The 22,407-nt window shown below is 42.4% G+C and overlaps 1 protein-coding gene across 1 annotated transcript in view; it reads right to left on the bottom strand.

Annotated features, from left to right (window-relative positions):
• Positions 1-1,345: 1,345 nt before the first annotated feature.
• FAM219B (family with sequence similarity 219 member B) overlaps positions 1,346-22,407 on the bottom strand; it is a 104,385-nt gene continuing 83,323 nt past the window's right edge. The window contains exons 3-6 of the mRNA XM_069222147.1: positions 21,971-22,061; positions 21,034-21,111; positions 19,712-19,760; positions 1,346-7,004 (exon numbers count right to left, since the gene is read on the bottom strand). Of these exons, the coding sequence (XP_069078248.1) occupies positions 6,846-7,004; positions 19,712-19,760; positions 21,034-21,111; positions 21,971-22,061 (377 nt within the window). The 3' untranslated portion in view covers positions 1,346-6,845. The remainder of the gene's footprint in view (positions 7,005-19,711; positions 19,761-21,033; positions 21,112-21,970; positions 22,062-22,407) is intronic.

A 22,407-nucleotide genomic window follows, 5' to 3' on the forward strand; every position in this document is an offset into this window, starting at 1 on the left:
TAACAGGGTTGGGGGGTGCTTCTCATGGACACTGTACTGGCAGATTTGGCTTATCATGCCCAGCTTTTGCTTTAGGCCTTATTACTAGGAATTGAATATTTCATGTTTATTGCACTATGTTGGGGTTTTCATATATTCTGCTTCTGTAATTTCTCATTGTCATAATCATTGCAGCAAATGCATTTTATCGTAGATTGCAATCTTTTCACTGAATATATTGAGAACTGTTCTGCATCTTCTTCATAGCCTGTGTGTGTAAGAGACTTATTTCTAACCAGAGAAAAGTGGTAAGATTTGTTACACCACAACTTCCCTGCGAGGTCTCCAGAGTCCATGTGCTGGGCTGCCAGAAATGACCTTTACTTATTAGGGTTTGGGTGAGGTACTGCTAGAGACCCCGGAGGTTTGGACCGACAGCTTCTAACTTGTTAGTAGGTGACTGAGTCACTAGTATGCTAAAGGGTTGCTGCCCCTAATCCCCATCAGTCTCGGCGAGTCATTCATGACACCAGTCTGATCCTATCTGGGAGAGGTATAGAGCTTGTATCTGTGCACTCTAGTTGCCAGCAAGATTCTACTGATCTTTTCATACATTATATGGCTGTCGCCTGGATGATGACTGATCAGGTAGTGAATTGATATAGGATATCCTAGGGTGACACTGACTGTATGAGACTGGGAGGACAATCAGAAAAACTAGAGTTACAGTTCTCTGTTTTGTGGTTAGAGGTGCAACAGCCACCCTTTACCAGGTCTGAAGTGTGGTTGAAATACTGTTACAGTCCTCCATCTGGTCAATCTGGAAGCAGGTCTTCAGGTGGTGTCATCAAGGCCATATGCTAGCAGCTTGATATAAATCAGCGGGATAGCCAACTGAAGTTTTCTAAGTCTCTTGTCCACCTTACTTTGCTTGTATTTGCAGAAAGTAAACTGTTTAAGCTTCTATATTCCTCTTGCTGAAAAGGACCTAAATGAGTTACGCGTGGCCTAGAACACACAAGTTACACGTGTTTGTTTGCATGCAATAAAACATTACAATCGTGAACTAAACCAGCTATATCACCGTTAGCTTCAACATTTATTTTTCAAACTTTTTTTTTGGTTGAACTCGTTTGTGATTGTTATTTAATGACAAATACAATGAACACCACATAAAAGCAATCTCAAAATTAGTCAATTAGAAGATTAATTTCTGCACATAAAGCAGAAATGAGCCTTTATATTATTTGTGAACATGTCTTTAAATTGGCTCCTGAAAATAAAAATGCCATACTCTGATCGTTTCAGACACCCTGGCTGGTTGGTACCTGAAGGGAAGTTCATCAGGCAAGAAAACAAAAGATCCTTTGGTTTTATCAGTTTCTTTATTTACTTAAAAACATAAAATTCCACACAGTGTCTATCCAGTCTCTCTTCAGACTGAATGACATATGACAAACAGCTTAACAAAGAACATAAAAAACAGCTAACTTTAAATATTGTGATTGTTTTCCGCAGAGTGCAATAAAACTCTGAAGCAGCCATCCTGGGCGAGTTTCAAAGGATCCTGATGTAACATACTATGCAAAGGGTGTCCATCGCAAGATCAGCCAGATGCAATCTACATTGTCAGACTTCGTAACATGTAAATAAGTTGCATTATTACTTTGTATGTACATTTATGGTATATGACTATCCTGGAAATCCATCATGTGTGTGGACCTACACTGGACATCCTTATGCTAGACTATTCATTGTGATCACTTAACCTTCTAATGCTAGGAGGCTGTCAGACAACAGCACTAATCAGTTCTGTGTGCTATTACCACTGAGTTACAGGGTACGTTTTTATAACATTTTCCTTTGATTAATGCTACTGAGAGGATCAGGTAATGTTCATTGCTTGTGACCCCCCCACCATTTTATTAATGTCACTAAAATAGGGTGGAAGATCCATGCTATCTTATGGTGTTGCCATAGAAGATGCAGTTCCACAGCAGAATGCCATAGTGATGAGAACCGGTGAATTTATCCAGCAGTTCACATCTACCAGAAAGCTCAGGCAACACATTTCTGATCCACAGATTGAAGGGGCCTAGTGTGACCGAAGTACACTGGTTTACCCTATAATGTGGTCACAAAGTGTAAACGATGGGCCACAAGAATGCCACGTTTGGGCTCAACCTTGATAGGAACTACATGCAGAAACTATGCTCCGTGTATGTATTAAACAGTGCAAGATTTCTAGTACCAAAGTACAGCATGAGGGCTGAACATGAGCACCACCTTGATCATGTCAGGTTGTTTTCCAACATGTCCCAAGCCACGATTTCCTACAGACTCGCTCTGTGTGTTAGAGGACACGATGACCTTAACACCATGGTATGTTTAAAATCATTTTCCTCAACTTATATGGCCTCACACTTCCGGATAGACTTGCATGCAACCTTGCACCATCTATGAGCAATAATATGGTGAGTAAACAGCATGGAAAACATTTGCTCTACTGTGAAGCACAAAGGCATTGCCACGCCGTTGTGCACTTCTGTTTTTTGTGCATGCTTTTCAGAAGGGTTTACAGCACACCACACCACACAATAGAGGTGGCCACTCCAAATTATGGGTATACAGACTTCCAACAGGGAACAGTCCCTGGGGATTTTTCTATAATTCCAAGCAGAAGCACAGGATAATGTCACCATTGAATATGGGCCCCTATAGAGGTGACCTTGCTTCCATATACACAGACAGAATCAGGTGTTCCACATACATCCAAACTCACTGAAAATCCGGCACTAAGTTGTGGCCAGAGCTGAAAGACACTGGAAATCTTGGGTCAAATGAAGTAAGAATAAAATAGAACAAATTATGTTTAATAGCCATAATTGTTAAGCAAAGTGCAAGTCTTGCTTGCGAGGCACAGGCCAAACCTTTCTGGATGAATGCTGGGACACTAAAGGTTCTATGTTCCAAGTTAATAAAGCAGGACTCCATATTTTGCTGCACCTTTAAGGTGCTTAGCAAACAGCAGCATAGTTACCTAATGTTAAGACTGCTCATATTGTCTATCATGTATATCATAAAACAGTACAACCTATTTATCTAACAGAGTAACCTCGACTCCATTTACAAAAGACATTGTGCACCCTCATTTAGTCAGAAACTCAATGTAATAAAGGCTCTGTGGTGTGAGTGAAATCACTTGCTTAACATATATTTACGCCAAGTTGTCTCCAGCACTGAACTGAAATCCTTGCAAGAGGCCAAGAATCCATAGATTAGAATTAATAAATTTTTTAGGGTGTCCCAACGAGGAAGTAAAGGTTTCTGATCAATGGTGACTGTACCAGGATTCATGACTTAAGGGTGTTTGCTGAATAATAATAATAATCTATCCTAGACATTCTCTAGTAGCAGACTGATCTGCTGTCTAATATTCAAAGTTAAACCAAGTTTGGGATCATATGCAATAGGAATTTGTGGGAAAGAATGTGGTTTCACATTGTGCGATCAAGCCACTGGATGGGTGTCTTTTTCTCCCTCCTGTTTTACACCAAAAGTTAATGTTTTTTCTGACAGCCAAAAGCTACATGAAAGCTCGGCTCGTTTTGGGCTCAATGGTCCAAGAGGCCTTCCGGCAGAGCGAGATCCAGGCATCTGGCTCGAACAGTCAGGGACTCGCTTACTTCTACTTTTAAAAATGTGAAGGAGTCTAGTGTGGTGGTACAGGATTGGTAGATTTTGATGTTAAGTGGTATTCACGGTCTGGATGAGTGAATGGGTTCAAAAGTGAAATACTAATCACAAGCAAAAGATTTTGCATCTGGGGCGGTATTAAACATTGTGCCCTGCAAATGGTGTATGCCTTTCGGATTACAGAAGGGGCCGCCGACACTTGTGCGGCCACTTCTTTATTTATTGATAGCGCTGGTGCACGGGTGCGCCAGCACTATCATGAGAGGGCATTTCCCTCATGTGCATTGGGGCATGGCCAAAAACTACATATTCCAAGCTACTGCCCGCCTTACATTAGCATCAAACATGCTTCTGTAGGTTTATCATGTGTGGTGATCTCAGCCAGTCAGGCATACAATCTTTGCCATGGCTGCCCTACTTCTTCCATTCATATCAATGAATCCACCTCAGTTTCCAGGGACAGGTGATATCCAGGATGTTCCCACAATTCTGACTGAACCATCGTGGCCACCATTCTCCCTCCAGGGGGTCAGGAATACTGCATGTTGGGTGTAAAAAATTATATGAGTCAACAAATGAAATAACCAGAAAAAACATGCAGTACTTGGGGTGCAACTGGTGTGGTGTAGGACATCAATCGGCATTGAGACAGAGAGAACTTGCGAGAGTGCCCAGGGCTGAGGCATGGGTGCCAGACATTAGCCGCGGCCAGGTGAGCGTTGCCACATGGAGGCGGGCAAATAATCAACATCTGAAGGATCTGACAAGCCAGGTATGTAAAAGATGCTCAATCTGCTCTTGACCTAGAAGTGTTGTAAAGGGCAGGCCATCAAAAGCAGAGACTGATCACACCCACTATCTGCCTATGGGCAATATAATAAGGGAAAATAACCATTTAATATCTAAATATGAGCAATCCATCAATCAACAGTATGTGTCTGACTTAGCCACCATTACTACTCAAACACTTTCTTTTATGGCTCGGCTATATAATAAAAAAAAAGATAAATAGACAAGCATTAGCCACCAACTAACCGAGATAAACCAATAGCACGTATGAATTTCAGCAGACCAGGGGCCAGATGTAGGAAGTTGGCAAATTGCGACTTGCAATTTGCGAGTCCGAGCGACTCGCAAACTGCAACTCGCAATTTGCTATGCAGAACGGTGTCTCAGACACCGTCTGCGAGTCGCTATGGGGTCGCAAAGACCCACCTCATTAATATTAATGAGGTGGGTCGCAATTTGCGCCCCCATAGTGACCCTGGGCACTCACAGGTATGGAGGCCTGCTGTAGTCAGCAGACCTCCATGTCTGTGACTGCTTTTAAATAAAGCAGGTTTTTTTTTTTTTTTTCAAGTGTAGCCCGTTTTCCTTAAAGGAAAACGAGCTGCACTTAGAAAAAAAAAAACGAAACCTTTTGTTTCGGATTTTTTCAGGACCACTACCTGCTCTGAAAAAATAATTTGGGGGTCCCATGGGGACCCCTTCCCATTTGCGAGTGGGTTACCATCCACTTCAAGTGGATGGTAACTGCGACTCCATTTGCGACTGCGTACGCGGTCGCAAATGGAGTTGCATACCACTGCGACTCGCAAATAGGAAGGGAACACCCCTTCCTATTTGCGACTCTGAAATGCATTTTGCGAGTCGGAAAATGCATTTCAGCATAGCAAACACACGTTTGCGACTCGCAAATGGCGATTTTCGCCGTTTGCGACTCGCAAACTGTTTGCTACATCTGGCCCCAGATTATTTGTTAGAGGGTTTAGTAATGTAAAATCACTGTAACAGAAATTAGGGAGATGCAGCCATAGACAAAACAGTAAAAATGCACAATACTCCAGATTCCGCCAAATAAAACTGGGGGAAATTAAGCAGCCTTACATAAGACAGGAAAAAAAGACTTCTTCCAGTGGAAGCTGAAGCAGTAGGTTTAGTGTAGAAAGAACACTTTCTGTAGGAAATTTGGTCCAGTTCTTCGCCCAACCAATGAGTGAATGGATGTCTCAAGGGCTGTGGAGATGTAGTGTTTTTGTGTCTTAAAGAGTGAGATGTACTATAAACCACTCCTCTGCACAATTATATTTCAAAATAAACCAGAGATTTAAAGAAAACGCATACACACAAACTCCGGATTTCAAGTGAGGTTCCCAAAGAGGCCCTAGAGATAGCCTACGAGTGCATAGCCTACCAATGGGCTGCTTAGGTATTAAAAAGTGAGGACCAACGTTAGTGACCATGTTAATGTAGTGCAAACACCAAAATGAACTGATGAAGTGCTAGTTAGGATGCTCATGGAGGGAATGCTGTGATATATTGGTGTAGGCCTCCTGAAACCTAGTGTTTGCATGATGACAATTTCAGCATCACAAGGCATAGGGTGCAGGTGTGCAAAAACCGGACAGAAATTAATAATTCTATGGATTGGTCTTTAGTGTCACGGACTCAATGCTCGGTGCAGACATCTGCACAAGAAACTCATAAATCTTGCTTAATGTTGAGCATAGGTAATTCTTGAAACAATCCCCAGTTCATGAAATGGAAGGCTAGTTGGATAGAAGCTATAAATGTGCAACAAAAAGGAAGGGCTAATTTAGGCAGAAGTATTTCTCCAAATGGATACGGTCCTCCTCCTCTCGGAGCATCGACATCAACCACTCTTTCAAAGTGAACAGCAACAGCGCACGGATCAGAAGGCACGTCTTGTTACCAGTCTAGTGCGTGATTTCCCACTGCTTCTCCTGGCGCAGTCTCACAATTCTCCAAAGTTGGGGTGATTATGCACTGAGGATTCTGCTGCCTTGTAGTCTTGAGAGAAACAAGATATTGATTGGGAGCTTAGCACCTGCTTGCGTCACCCACTTCCTATGCAGCAACTCCGGGCCATTGGCCCCATTATTCTAGTGTCTTAGCTTGTTCAGCTTTGGGTACTACCTCAGCCCCAAAGGTTCTGCTTTAAAAAGAAAGGTACATCCAATCAAAAAAGATAAGTTGTGTTTTCATAACCTCGTCTCCTTTGTAACAACTGTTTTATCTTTGGTTGCCTGCAAGTTTTCAAAACCTTGGGCATCGTGAAAGAGAACAGTTAGACTGTGCATGTCAAGATATCCATTTCATCTGTTCATGCTGGTGACCCATAAAACAGTCTTCCGCTTCACTTCTGTTCTCTATTGGACTGTGCAGGAGCCATTTTCCCCATTGCAACAGGAGCAAGAAAAAGCTGCTGCCGGCTTCGGGGGTATGAGGTCCAGGTCCTCATCATCTGGAATTTCATCGAGGTGGTACCCATCCTGAAGCAGCTGCCGGTTCAGATCCTGGCTCACCTGCTGGTATGGGAGATAACAGGGTTACGTTAGATGTCTACTACATCCAGGGAAAACACAAGAGAAGAGCTAAATCAGTCCGGACATCAAGATCTGCAACCAACACCATCAATGGCAATGGAGAGCAACTATTTATGTCAATGGCACCACCTGTGTCCTGCTGTCAATTGTGAACTAATTTCTCACACAACATTAGTCAGAACACATCAAAAGTGTAAGTCAAAATGTGAATACCTTTATAGTGGAAGGAGAATAAAAACCATTATAAAGAAACAGTACCCAGCAGAGAAATGCAGCCATAGGTAGCTCACTCTTCCAATGAAAACTTTGCGGCAGACTCCTTTTTGAAGACTACTATAGCATTAACACACAATCGGAGCAGTGCTGGAGTGGTTACAGATCTAGATAATACAATGGTAAAGATCTACAGCCAGAACCTACTGCAAAACTACATGTCTACATTGTGCCTCCTCCCTTGCATCTGAATGCAGAGTTGGGCTGCCCGAGCAACACTTAGCTTTCTTAGCCATTTAGTAACTGTTTAATGCATTAAACCATTCATCTGGATGTGCCAGCTTTGAAGCAGCAGTACACTTACAGGTCCCATGGTAGCCAGAATTCACTTGAATGTGATTTCTAGATGCCATGATCCTTCAAAGTCCGATGTGTGAATCGGTTTCCCATTCTAAAGGCGGGGGCGAGAGTATGAAAAACTCAATATGCATATTTTGCATTAATCCGTCCTTATAGCTACTTTAGATTGAGAATTCTGATACAGATGTTTCAGGAGGACCAGCACATACAGTACGCGACTTGTGATTTAAAGGAATATATTGTCACTAGAAAACATGCATTCAAAGAAAGCAATTTCAGACTAGCTGAACACAACGGTTCAAAGGAGGAAAGCAGACAAAAGTAAGCACCCGATTCAGTTATTATTGTGCTTACACACATAGTACTGGGAAAATGTGCTAAATAATCCTATTTCAGAGCTACAAGAACCTTCACATAAAAGCTCTGAATTGATGTGCTTATCGAAACACAAATCCCAGCCAAGTATCCCTCTGCTGTACCAGTTCTGCATAAAAATGAAGGTTCTCCAAGAACGTTACATTAAAAATAAAATAAGTAACATTGTTTCAAATTGGCTTTTATAACATACGGTATACCCCCCAAACTCCTTGGTAGTAAACTATGTTTTTGTAATTATGGGAAATAGGGATCCCTGCCCTCCAGCCCAGTACCAGAAACACACCAGGTTTGTAGTTTGATTTGACAGCCACTTAGTGTATTGTTCACCTCTGCAACCGTCCCTTTCGAACTGAAGCAAGTTATCAAGATTGCACTTCTGAAAACAAACGAATGTCAACCCCACAGGCAGGGGGAATTTCCAGCCTCTTTTTTGGTTTTACTAAGTACTGGAGCTGCACTGCACAAGAAACGAACCATCTGCCAGAACGTGCAGTCTTAGTAAAATTACTGAGGTTCAATGACTCACAAATTTGGTCTGGGAGACCCGAGTGACTACACTTTAAAACTGCAGAAGCTAGGAATTCAGATTCAGTCTTTTGACAACTGAATGTAACACTGTGCCTTGAACTGAAGGAGCAGGGCCTGCATTCTAGCAATCTTCAATGAAGGGATGAGGTAGCACAATCTCGGATTACACTGTTCTTCTGCAACAACACGGGCACATCTTCAGCTTACCAAACCCGAGGGTTAAAGGGCATAGGGCAACAGGAGTAAGCCAAAGGAAATTCAAAGCAGATTAGTTAGTGGTTAACTGCTAGAGAGTCGTCCAAGAACATTCTCTGCAACAGAAAAAGCTGCATTTCGTTTTTGCAAACAGTGGAAAACAAACACTTCAAGTGTTCATGTTGATTTAATTTGATTGAGGCTAGAAATGTCAAGCCCTTGGGCATCACCCAAAACTAGAACTGCTTTGTGTTGAATGAGAATAGAGAACCCACTGTATCTCTCTTATGAGATCAGGCACAGCTGCAGTGAGGTCTAGGAGGACTTGAATGTTTTCCCAAACAAATCTGGTAAAAAGCACTGGCAAGGCCAATAGGTTCTGTTATCGGCAAGCTAGTTATATGGTTGCATATTTTTTAATTGCAAGCATATGTCACACAAAAATAAAGAGAAAAAGAAATGTCACTGCCTTAACGTGCAAGCCATATGCTTGTAATAAAAAAGGTGAAATTAAAAAAAAACAATTAACCATCATTGCTAAATGTATTAAAACCCAATGGTACAGTATTTTGGGTTATTTTTCTAGTTATCAACATGTGAGAGGCATCTAAAAAGATTTTGTTCAGGCCTTGCAAATCTTGTGGGAAACCAACTGAAGATCTCCACAAGGAATGTCTTTACTGCTTACACCCTCACCGTAAGCCATATTGAAGACCCCGGCTTCAGTGGCAGCTGTTGTCACCCGGCTGGACAAAAAGTATAAAATCACCAGACAACTTGTCTATATGTTTAATTGATTATCTGCAAGCTAACTCTGTCATCATGCAGGCAGACCAAAGGTGGTCCAAGAACCCTTCTGCTCCTTGCACTGCCCCTCCGGATAAGGAGGGTAGGCGGTTGGACAATATTGGTAAACACTCCTCCACTATGGCAGCAAGTTCCATCAAGATTTCCAATGCACTGGCCATATTAGGGAGATAGGGCTATCAAATGTGGTCTGGCATCTCTGCACTCCTAGAATATTTACAGGAGGATAAAAAGAATGAGGCAAAGGTGATTCTTCAGGAGGGTGAGGGCTTCCTCAGAAATGATAAATGCTGCAATGGATCTCTCAAAAACCTTTCGTCAGATGGCATGTGCAGCAGCCCTGCGTCACCAAGGTTGGTTGATGACATTTCCAGCCATTTTGAGGAGGGAGAGGGCAGTTTAAGTCCAGAGCACCTTACCACCAAAGCAGATACCAGACATTCTCAACAAGGGTATTGTTTGCAATATTCATCCAAACAACAAAATAGGGCTATTTCAGCCTCATTGTATCCACAATAGCTTGCACATAGAGGCCCTCAGGCTGGAGGAAAATCCCAGGATGCCCCTAGGCGCCAATTACACTGTGCGGACACTAGTCACCTCAGTTCCTCATTGATTGTAATTAGGAAATCACCTTTTCAAATTTTACAATCAGTGGAAGAGCAACTCTTCCGACAAATGGGTGTTAGATGTAACAACATGGTCACACCCTGAAATTTGTTCAAAAGATTCCCAATCATCTGCCTCGCAGGACATCTCATCGTAATCTGTCTCTCCTAAAGCAATAGATTTGATTGCTCTTCTTCAAGGATGCAATAGAGGAGGTTAGGGTAATACACAGCAACAAGGGTTTAAATTCCAATTTTTTCCACATCAATAAGAAGTATAGAACATGAAGACAAGTGATGGATTTGAGACTTAAATATATAAAGAAACAACCTTTCACAATGCTATCCTTACAGAAAATCCTTCAACTCTGTAATACAGGAGATTATATGACATCTTAGGATCTCCTAGATGCGTAATTATATATCCACATACATGTGAGGCATTAGGAATTTGTGAGGTTTGAGGTGGCAGGATGCCATTACCAATTCGAAGTGCATTCTTCGGACTGTGTTCAGCTCCCAAGGTTTTCATAAAATGCATGGCCCCAGTGGCAGCTTTCTTGAAAAGAAACAGACACCATGTGTTCCTCTACCTGGGTGACTGGCTTATAAAGGGCCCCACGTTCCCATGTGCACAAAGATCTATGTGTGTCTGTCTGTGGCTGTTCAAAACATTAGGTCTCAAGCTGAAAAGGGAAAAGTCATCCCTAACTCCATCCAGGTCGGCCTTTTTACTGGAGAATATTCTGGATACGAATATCTCAAAGGCATATCCAACTGGGGAAAGGATTCAGCACCTAAAGAAAATAGCTGCTTCCCTCTCAAGAAAATAGTTCACTTTTATCTGGAAGTTCAAGTCCATGATGGGAATGATGTCATCTTGCATCCCGTTAATCCCCAACTGTTGTCTTAGCATACAACCTTCACAAGAGTAACTAGATGCACAATGGGTTCAATGTCAGGGAACCTTTAAAGATACAATATCAATTACTCCCGCTAAGAAGATAGTGATGGCTTGGTGGGAAGAAAGAGTAAATATATTGCAGGGCCTACCGTTCATCCCTGTGTATAGCCCCAAATAATAACAACAACGGATGCTTCCCTAGACGGCTGGGGAGCTCATTTACAGGAGCTAGAAATTCATGGAAAATGGTCTGCTCGGAAATGAAGACAGTATTCCCAGGCTTTTAGTCTTTTCTTCCCAGCCTCCGCAATTCATCAGTATTGACAAGAACAGGCAATACCACAACCATGTTTTATCTCACCAAGCAAGAAGGAATGAGAACAAAGGTCTTGTCTTCTTAGGCCCGGCAAAGTAGGGAATGGTTAATTGCACACAATATTTCTCTACGACTAGACCACGTTCCTGTAGTGGAGAACAAATGGGCAGATTCCCTGTGCAGGACTGCGAAACAGTGCCACAAACTGAATCAGCATCAACTGCTCCAAGTTATCCATCAATGGGGGAACCGAAACTTTGATCTCTTTACCAATTTTCAGAACAAAAAATGTCAGATGTATGCAAGCAGGTTTCTACAGAGAAGGTCTTGGGGAAATGCATTTCAACTAGCTTAGACAGCAATGTTGGCTTACACTTTCCCTCCTTTTCCACTAATTCCAGAGGTCTTTTGAAAAATGAAACAAGAAGCATGCTGCCTCATTCTGATAGCTCCAGCATGCCCAGGCAATAAGGGGTCACAGAGCTTCTCTATCAAAGTGTCTGTACATTCAATTCAAGCCTACATGAACAAAGGTGAAGTTGTTCACCCACAGATATGTTTGCTCAGCTTGTCAGCTTGGCTCCTTATGACAATGAATCTGGGTCACTGAAGTTGCTGGATGATTGCAGGACATTTCTACAGCACTCTTGTGCAGTCATCACAAGGAAATGTTATAAGGCAAAATGTAAGACATTTTATTAGTGGTGTGTCACTAAATCTGCATCCACTCTCATCCCCTTCAGAGCAAACACTCCATTATTTGCTCTATTTAGCAAAATCAGGTCTAGCACATTCCTTCATAAGAGACAATCTAGCAGCTGTTTCTAAATCTTGGTAGCAAAAGGGGGCACTCTACCAACAGAGTAATTAAGGAGTCATGAGAGGTTTCTTTAGACTTATCCTCCTTTAAAAACTCCCTCAGTGGCATGGCAACTCAATATAGTTTTGTTACAGCTCATGAGAAGTCTGTTTGAGCCTTTACAGACATAAAATATGTTTCATGGAAACCAGCTACTTTATTGGATCTCGCTTCTGCGAGTCAGATAAGTGAGATTCAAACCTTGACAATTAATTAAACTAACTTACAATTACAAGATGACAGTCATGTTAGAAACTAATCCTTAGGGCATTCAAAAAGTACCAACTTACTTAATCACATTCTTCAGAAATCCTTTGTCCACAGTGGAGAGAGCCCTATATTTCTCTGGATGTCAGACAATATTTAAAATTTTACAGACAGTCCAAAAACTTTTATAAAATCGGATCAACTTCTGATTTTATTCGCTTCACCGAGAAATGTGGTCACACTTTATCACGGACCAGTATTGCCTGCTGGCTTTCTGCAGCCATAACCTTTTGACATTACAAAGCAGGGAAACCACTGACTGCAAAGGTTAAAGCACATTCTAAAAGAAAGATCACTGCATCTTCAGCATTGTTTGTCAGAGTTTTGTTACCAGACATTTGTAGGGCGGCGATGTGGACTAATATCCACACTTTAACAAAGCATTACTGTCTGGATTCTTAGAGAAAGGCGGGTACCCCTGTCGGGCCGGCAGTATTACGTCACCTATTTCATTAAGGTACAGAAATTGTATTTGCATATAATTTTATAGTTGCATTTACATGTGTATACACCATTCCTGTTCTGTGATGTTTGTCAATCTTAATGTTTGAATTCATGCAAGTGAGTTCGGTTTTGATGTTGTCTTGGACACTCTCATGCTGTGTTTTTGATGGTGGGGTGGTCTGCCTTGCCAAATGCCTTGTTTACTTTGATACTGCTTACTAGTCTGATTCAAGCATGTGAATTTTTGAAAGATTCGATGCTGGAGAAGAAACAAGTTACTTACCTGTACACTGTGGTTCTCCAGTAGTAATACCTTTCAGAGTCACATGCGACCCTTCCTCCTCCCATTTGAAGCCCACCACTCTTAATACCTCCTACTCTCCTTTATTTGCACTTCTGCTCAAATTCCGAGGTCTGGTGAATCTGCAGGGGATGAGTGCTTCAAGGTCTCTACTCTGATTGGCTGGAGTTTGGTTGCATTAAAACAATGTAAATCAGCTCACAATGTCTATTATTTTCAATGTGATTCTTAATGCGTAAGTCTTAGCCCTGCTTTTATTACTGTTATAGTAGAACTCCCACCATGATGACGGGGAAGATTCAAGCATGTGAATCTATGAAAGCTATCAATACTGGAGAACCATAGTGTACAGGTAAGTAACTTGTTTCTTACAGGTCAGTGCTCAGATGATCTTGAATTGTTCCAAGGATTCGTCAATTTATCATCCAAACATCCTTTAGCCAATAAACAAAAGTAGACATGGTTTGGCTGCATATTCCCAGAAAGTCAGAAAACCATTAGATTTAGACTTTCAAGTGCCATCATCAAACATAGTAGGGTCACTTTGTTCAGGATTTTGAATCAGAGCTGCCTTTTTGCTCACTGCAGGGACCAAACGATTGTGTGAACAAGAAGATGTTACCCGATATCCCTGAGATTCTGGGTATTTCTCTGGACCTCATTCTCAAACATGTTAATTCCTCCCATAACCTCATTCTTAATTTTTGTCCTCTAGGGTTGCTACATTACAAATGTCCCCTTACAATGTCCTGATGAGGACAACAACCAAATAAGTGCATTGGGTAAAAACAGTTGACATACCTTGTAGCCTGGACTGTCTCAGTCTACGTGTACAAGGCTTTCTATAAAGAGCAAATCAGTATATGCCCCATTTGAATCATTGTCCTCTCTAAGACACTGGCAAGCATTGCAAATTTATGTTCACAACTGTCTGCACTGTTTTATTCAGCCAAGCACGGTGCTGAATCCCTATCACTATGTACTTATGAAGCACCTTTTACTTTGTGAAGCCCATATTTGGACTGAATTGTGTATTTCATAAATTACTGTTTGTGATTGTAAGAAACTGGGTTACTGGTTGACTGGGGTGTGAGCTCTGGTCAAGCCGCAACCAAAATTCTTGTTAGGGTAAGGCACAAGCAAACCCCACATTAACCTGGTAGCTTGGCACAGAGCAGTCAGGCTTAACTTAGAGGCACTGTGTAAAGAGTTTATGCAAAACTTCAAACAGTAATAAAGTGATAACATCACATAAAAGGATACCACACCAAGTTAGAAAAATAGGACTTTCTTTCATGAATAAAACAAGACCGAAATGACAAAAATCCAATCAGTAGAACGGAGATATGCAATTTTAAAGACTTCCTGAAAAAAGCGACAAAAAGCACAGAGGCAGCTGTGGGTATCTGGTCGTGCCAGACTGGGACAATTTTACAATTTCAGGCCAACTGCTAAGGAGCATAGGCTGGCTACTGGGGCCCAGTTAGGCCCACTGAGCACAGTACCTTAAATCCTGGTTTCCGGAGCACTGTGAGGATCCAGGTCGAAGATGCGTTGAGCAGCTGAAGTGATGTGTTGATTCCGGAGATGTGGCGAGGCTGCAATGTGAGAGCCTGCATAGTCGCAGAGGACCCTGTCGATGGGGCTTGTGATGTGAAATCTGCCATTGAGGATGCGGTGCGCAGTCAGGGCAATGTGTCGGTTCTCAAGAGCTGCAAGACAGTGGTGCAGATTCCGGCATTGTCGTCGAGGCTGCTGTCAAAGAGGGATGACAGGGTCTGTGCCAAGCACACATCGCGCAGCAGCACATCCAAAGGCGTTAAGGGCTGCAGCAGCGATGCGGATATTTGCAACGGGTCCAAGCCAAGAAGGAGTTAAGATGCTTCACTTCTGCTAGGGGTTGTGCTGTGCAGCAGAAATGAGGTGATTACGCTGGATCCACAGAGGCTGGCAGAGCACCTCAGGCCCACTTCCAAGGGTCCAGGGCCTGGATGGAAGCACTTGGCAGGGTAGACGCACAGATGGGAGAGTGCAGGTGCAAGGTTGTTGGAAGGCCGTTATATCCCTGAGACTTAAAATCAGGATGCCAACCAACCAGCCCTTGGAGTCACTCTGGCTTCAAGAGGTGGAGGGGTCCAGTCCTTACCACTCAAGCAAGAGGGTAAAGACTGCAGGGCAGCAATCCAAAAGAGTGGCAGTCCTTTCAGCAGCACAGCAGTCCTTTTTGGAACAGTATCAACAGGTCCAGAAGTGTGAGGTAGAGTTGGTGTCAGAGGTCTAGTATGTATGCACAGTTGTGCCTTTGAAGTGGGGAGAAGCTTCTAGAGGCATGCCTTTGAAGTGCACGTGTCCCCACCTACCTGGCCCCAGGTTAACTACAGAGAGTAGGCTGCCTGTTGTGTGGAGACAGGATACAACCTATTTAAGTGTACGTTGGGCTGGGCCCAGCTCCTCCCTCCCTTCCTGTCAGTGATGGCCCATCCAGTCACACCTAAGGTCCCTACTGTATGTGGCAGTCTAAAAGAAATACACACAGCCCAACTGTCAACTACACCAAGTCACATTACCCAGAGACAGGCTGCCGGCACCAAATGGCTAAGGCAAGATAATACCCACTTTCTTAAAGTGGCATTTTCAGAGTTGTTATTTAAAATGTGACTTCATCATAAGTTAGGATTTTTTTATTACAATTCCAGAGACACCAAAAATGAATCGATTACCCATTCCCATTTGAAAATTACACTTATCAAATGTAATAAGATAACTCCAATGTCATCATATCATATGAGAGAGGCCTTGCAGTAGTGAAAAACGAAATTAGGAGTTTTTCACTATCAGGACAAGTAAAACTTAAAATGTAAAAATACATGTCCTACTTTTTAAATGCATTGTACCCTGCCCTCTGGGCTGTCTATGGCCTACCCTAGGGGTGACTTATATGTATTAAAAATGAAGAACTGGGCCTGGCAAAGGGTTTAATTTGCCAGGTAGACATGGCCGAATGAAACTGTACATAAACTGCATTGACAGACCTGAGACATGTTTAAAGTGCTAATTAAGTGGGTGGCACAATCTGTGCTGTAGGCCCACTAGTAGTACTGAATTTACAGGCCCTTGGCACAGGGAGGGCCACTTTACTAGGGACTTACAAATATATTAAATATACCAATTTGGTATAAGCCAATCAAACATATTTTAAGGAGTGAGCACAATCACTTTAGCACTGATTAGCAGCTGTGAAGTGTGCAGGGTCCTAAAGCCAACACAAATGAAATCATAAAAAAAACGGAGGTGTGAAGGTAAAAAGTTTGGGGATGACCCTACAGAAAGGGCAAAGCCCAATAACGATCTTTACTCTTTCTACAAGTTATGTAATTTATTTACTTGTCACAGAATTACAATATCCCACCTTTAAAAGATCTAATTAACTGAATGCAGGTCTATTTAGATTACCAATTGCTTTTTTTCCCTACAAATAACCAGAAGGATAACCAATTTTGTTGTTTCTGGGGCCAAATGAAGGAGAAGGGGATGATGATCTAATATTTAATTAAATTGTAACTGTATGTGTTTCATTAATTTTCCCAACCAGATTAATGTCAAATATCAAGTCCCCAGTTGCTCTCTGAATGTTAAAGCCAAAATAGGCCTTTTTTAGATAACATGTAAAGGGTAGATAGGGAGAATTTTGTGGAACATGTTCGGACAATTGGCTTTCTTGAGGTCTAACAATATTCCTAAATCTGCATCCAAATGAGAAAAAGGTGGCAATTTCCTTAATGTCAGTATTAGGGAGATAAAGCAGGGCTGCTTACCAGTTCCTTTAAATTCAACGTTCTTGCAAATACCTCCAAAACTCTGCAGAAGGTTACGGGTGATGCACCTAAGGTGATACAGTTTCCATAATTTCATCCTTTAGACGCAGGTCTCATAGGGCGCCAGAAAAACTCCAGAATCTTCTAAAAACCCACCATGTAATTATGTGCAGAGGCCAAATGAAATGAAACTTGGTGAACAAAAAAATATTTTAAAAAATCAAGATTTGCTGGTTGGGCACCAACACTAGAGAAGAGACAAAATAGAACTATATAACCAACGAGATAAACAAAACAAATTACTGGAGTGGGTACACTGATCGCTCTAGATGGACAGCAAAAATGTGCATGAGCTAGCAGGCAATAAACGCCATCAAAAAGACCAAACATCAGTCACTAACAAGCATACACAAGCATACAGGAAAATACCATATGTCTAGGAAACAAGCATTAGCGTGCCAAAGTCTGGCTTGCATGCCTGCAATATCAAAAGTGGACACATGGTGACAGCAGAATGCCACCCATGTTATATTTACTTAATTCCCAAACCTTTCCCTGCCAACATAAGGGGAAGTGAATGGATGCAGTGTAGGGAAAGGGAAAAATTCCCTCTACAACCTACATAAAGCAATCGAGGCAAATACTGGTTGATTGGGGGGGGGGGGGGGGTGGGGGGGGGGAGGTGTAATCAGTTTCATATTGGGCAGAACACTGGAGCAACAGAAGGATGACCAGTCTGGTGGAGAGGATGGGTGGGGGGGGTGGGTAAAAAGATCGTGTAAATAATAACTAATACCCCTGAAAAGCACACTTAATGTTTTACTACGGAAACAGTACGTGTAGACCGGAAGGCCGAATAAAATGAGCAAACATGCAACACTCCTCATGGCTGGGGGCTGGCTTAGCCTCGAGGCCTGAAGAAAGGGAGGGCAAAACGTGGGCAACTAAGATCGGATGGTGACGTGACAGCGAAGGATGGGATTTGGGAAGGCGGGCGGGGATCCCTGGGTAACCAGTGGAGATTGTGAGGAATGTAACAAGGTGGATGGAGAGCAGAAGCGTCGGAGGCCTGAAGGAAAGACATGCGGTGCAGTTTCTACAGTAAATGGGTGCACTTCCATAGATTGCATATTATTCACGAGTCCATATCATATCTAGGCTCAAATGAGGACCTCGTTGAATAAAGGGAAGCACAAGGACCTTATGGGGTGTTGGGTCAGCATGGGCCCACGAGGGGGCGAGATTGTTAGCGAGGTGAAAGGGAAATTATGGCATCATCCAAGTAGGGAAGCAGGCACTGGGGCCAGTGTTTGGGCACCACATTGTGTGTTTAAATAGCCCTATGGATGCCCCACTCATGCAACGAACACCGCCCCAGGATGCAGACCTTCTTTAGTGTATTTAAACTGCACACCAGGTGCACAGGAGGGCAGTGTGTGACACTCATAGTGGCCAAACCTAGAACATACTACTTACAAATAAAAAAATGCCATCTACATCTAAGGGCTTTGTGTTATATCAAAACATCTCCATACTACACCAAGCACCAAAAGCAAAAAGATGCATACTCAGTTTGGTGCACCAGGGACGCATTCAGGTTTTATTTTGGACGGTTAAAAAAAAAAAAAAAAAAAAAAAGGGGGGGTGGGGGGAGAGAAGGTGAATACAAAGCTTTCCAAAAGAACTGTACTACACTGGTATTGGAGTGACATTATGGTTAAGAAACAGATCTTACATGTGCCAGTGAAAGAAGACTTATAATCGTCAACACTGAATCCAATGCTCACTAAGGGGCATATGACATGACTGATAATTTACCTTATGATGTTCACCTATGATTTCCGGTTCCCTTCCTAAAACACTTGTCATTAACCATGAGATCTCTGAAAGGCTCACAAATGAAGAACGTAAGCAGGTCTTGGCATGTCAAAAACACCGAGAGAGTCATAACAAAAGGGTGACATATTAAAGAAACAAACAAAACTCAGTCATGTCTTAATGCATCTCGACTACATGACGAGGGGAAGATGAAGGAAGAAATGTATGTGACGTGAAAATAAAATGCGTAGTAGGAATTCATGAAGATAGCAGGAGTGACTGTAGACAGCAAATGGCGCGCACACAAGTGTGCACCGAATATGAGCGTTATCAACATTTACACATGACAGATAAATCAAGAAAAGTGGGAGTCTCATTTTATAGAGAAACAGAAGTACAAATACATAGTGAAGACATTAAAAACTATAAGTAAATATTAGCATGTCAGATAAACTGAATCATACAATGGTAATGGTTAAAATAACATCAACAAGAATGTTCTAAAGTTAATTACAAGTGTCTTCTATTCTATGAAAGATACAATTCTTTGCAGACAATAATAAAGAAAGAACAGCGACAGAAGAGGAAGTAGAGAGAAGGAAGAGAAAACACGTCCAAACCAGGAGTATTATCACTTTCACTTTTCCAGCACAGTTGTAACTTTTTCCCCAACATCACATATGCTCTTTGATAGACAGTCATCTTAAACATTTTTTTGCGAACCCCACCCAAACCCATTTTATTTCAAGAACATGAAGGTGATGATCCACTTTTCAGTCAATGTTTGAGTTCTGCATGTATTGACAGCATTGTCATTGCTGGTCACAAAAAGAAATCAGATGGGAGACATTCAACCATGGCAACTTCTTGACTTACTTCTGCGGAGGAGTAACCCGAGGAACACCTCGATTCCAGCTCTGCGTCACTACAAAAGGAAGCACACCAAGTAAAGTTAACATATAGCCAATGACTCTTCTACCCGCCTAATCCTCCGACGACCAAAACTGGTCTGGAGAAGCAGATCCCTGTACGCGACCTTGCGTGCAGAACTTCTGCGTACTGGTGGGACAAAAACGTGAAAGATTCATATTCAAAATTAGGGAACTGGAAGACAACTTTCTGAACACTGGCTGACCAATTCAATTAAGAGGCATTCAGACTAAATATACCGGTCTGGCTGCTAGCAGAAGTCACAGTCCCATCAGGACATCCGCTGATTCCATATCAGCGACATCCCATAAAGATCCAAGTAGTGCCCTAGCCCAGGTGTAGAGCTAGATCCCAGCGACATTAGTCATAGAGTCAGTTTGCTAAGGGAACTCTTGGAACTGCAGAAGGAACCGGATGAGTCAGAACAACAAGCACAAATATGTAGCCTCTACTTCTGATGGCAATGCATTAGTTCACAGTGCTCTCTATAATCAAAGCTTCATCTCTAAGGGGAAGCTGTAATAACTGATCGTTCTGAAGTCACTGCACATTCCTTACCCTATTAGTAGCACATATCCCAAAAACCTATTCAGTCTCTAGTCTGTGATGTTAACCTCTGAGCAGTTTGTAATGTCATTCCCACACTACTGAACATGCTTCAGTGTCATACCACTGGCAGATTGTGCCCAAATAACTAACACCTAAAAGGGTAACAAGGATACTTAGAGTCTGCCGCCTGCAGTGAGAGCCTTGCGGTGGGGAATTTGAACAAACACACTGTAAAGAAGGGATTTAAGTCTGCTTTGAGCAACAGAGGCAGAATCACTGGGGAGGGCAATGTAGCACTGAATGCGTCCACTTACTGGAACTATAGTAATGGAAGCCCCTACAAACCTAGTGCCTTCACTGAAGCATTCCCACAGTATGTCTGCACTACGACAAACTGCAACTTTCCTTGCATTATAGATTATACTAGCGAGTTCAAGAAAGCTGCAGGGCACGCAGAGGATTTGTAACTTCGGCCAGTGTTTGAAAATGTAAACCACTGCAGCTTTTCATTTAGCTTTAGCTGTACAGTTTCTGAATTTTCTAGTTCTTCTATACTGCTTAACGTGACATGATATAACCTCACTCTGTCCCATACATCCCTTTCTTTATCAAGCATAGCCCTATAAAAGCCCATTCTGAAGCGGAGTGACGACCTGCTTTAGTAAATGCAACGAGAATGCCTTCATTGGAGGCAGGTATATTTAAAATGGAGACCTTACCTGTCCGAATCAAGCGAGACCAGGGTTTCATCCAGTGACTGACTCAGGGCTGCATACCCCTTATTAAATTTCACTGACCTAGAAGGAGTAAGAATCAAATATTAGGAGTCCACCAAACCCAAAAGTGAATGTCTGGTATTCATGAAGACATCGAGAACAAACATGTCAGATGACCAGGAGTGTTACAGAAGAAACCTACAATGACTCATTAGGTGAAAAGCCTCCAAATTCTGCAAGTAAATTACCTATCAGTCGGTGGCATGAGTAACTCCTTAGCTACTGCATATGTATCACCTTCCGACCTGCTTCTGCAAACTATGCTTTTTCAAATGTATAAGAGGGTGGAGAGAGCTGCCAATTATGGTGGTCATGTTCATGTAGGATAACATGTAGGTGCGTATTCAATGTCAACTACTTACGTGGCGCACAGTTTTGCAACTGGTGTCCACAGAGAGGCCCAGAAACTACTAGGATTCTATCTTTGACAAGCAGCCATTTCCTAAAAAGCCAAGAAATGAGTTCACTCAGAGTTAGTAGTCATTACCAAAAGCTACAGTCATTGTCCAGACATTAATACAGTATGTCCAATAGAAGAGACCCTAATGGCTTGTCAATAGCTTAATTCCTAGAACCCACAATCTTTTTACGAATAAATCCACAGTTCTGTTGCCATGACAGGTTTTACCAGAAGGCTGGCGCTCTGGTCAGTGGAAGTATACAGGGCCTCAAATGGCAAAGTCCTGATTCAAGGACCTTCATTCCAAGAGCTCACTAGCACTCAGTGAGGAAACTCGTCCTCCGTATGGAGTCCATTCTCAGGAGGATGATTGCTCTTTGGACGTAACCCCTTTAGTTGCAGTGCATAACACTTGGGAGAAGCAAGGCATTGGAGAAACAAAGCAAGAAGTTAATTACAACAAAAAATGTGTCACTGAACCTTTTTGACGGCTGTTGTGGTTGATGGAGAATGGTTCCTCCCAGCATGCCTTTTTTCTTTAGTGCAGCTCTTGCCAACTCCCGGTGACGTTCTGAAATCAACACAGGACTTTATTAGAGGGAGCTTCAAAACAATTGGGGTATGGGCCAATGGCTTACCTGTATCAAAAACCACCTCAGTCTTTTATACATACAACAGCATAACTAAGCTTTACCATACCATGTATAACATTTTGCCCCCGTTAACTCAGATTCCAAATCACAGCGCCATACCACTCACTTGCCACTCAGACACCGCTCCCATTCAACCAAAATAGATGCAGCTACCTCCAGTCAACCTCAACGGTTGATCGATCATAAGTTGGTGGTGATGAGTGCTCCGGGTGGGTTGGAATGCATGTGGCAACAGAAGCTTTTGAAGATGGCTTACTGTGCTAA

Source organism: Pleurodeles waltl, chromosome 3_1 (genome assembly GCF_031143425.1).
Source record: "Pleurodeles waltl isolate 20211129_DDA chromosome 3_1, aPleWal1.hap1.20221129, whole genome shotgun sequence".
Classification (NCBI taxonomy): domain Eukaryota; kingdom Metazoa; phylum Chordata; class Amphibia; order Caudata; family Salamandridae; genus Pleurodeles; species Pleurodeles waltl.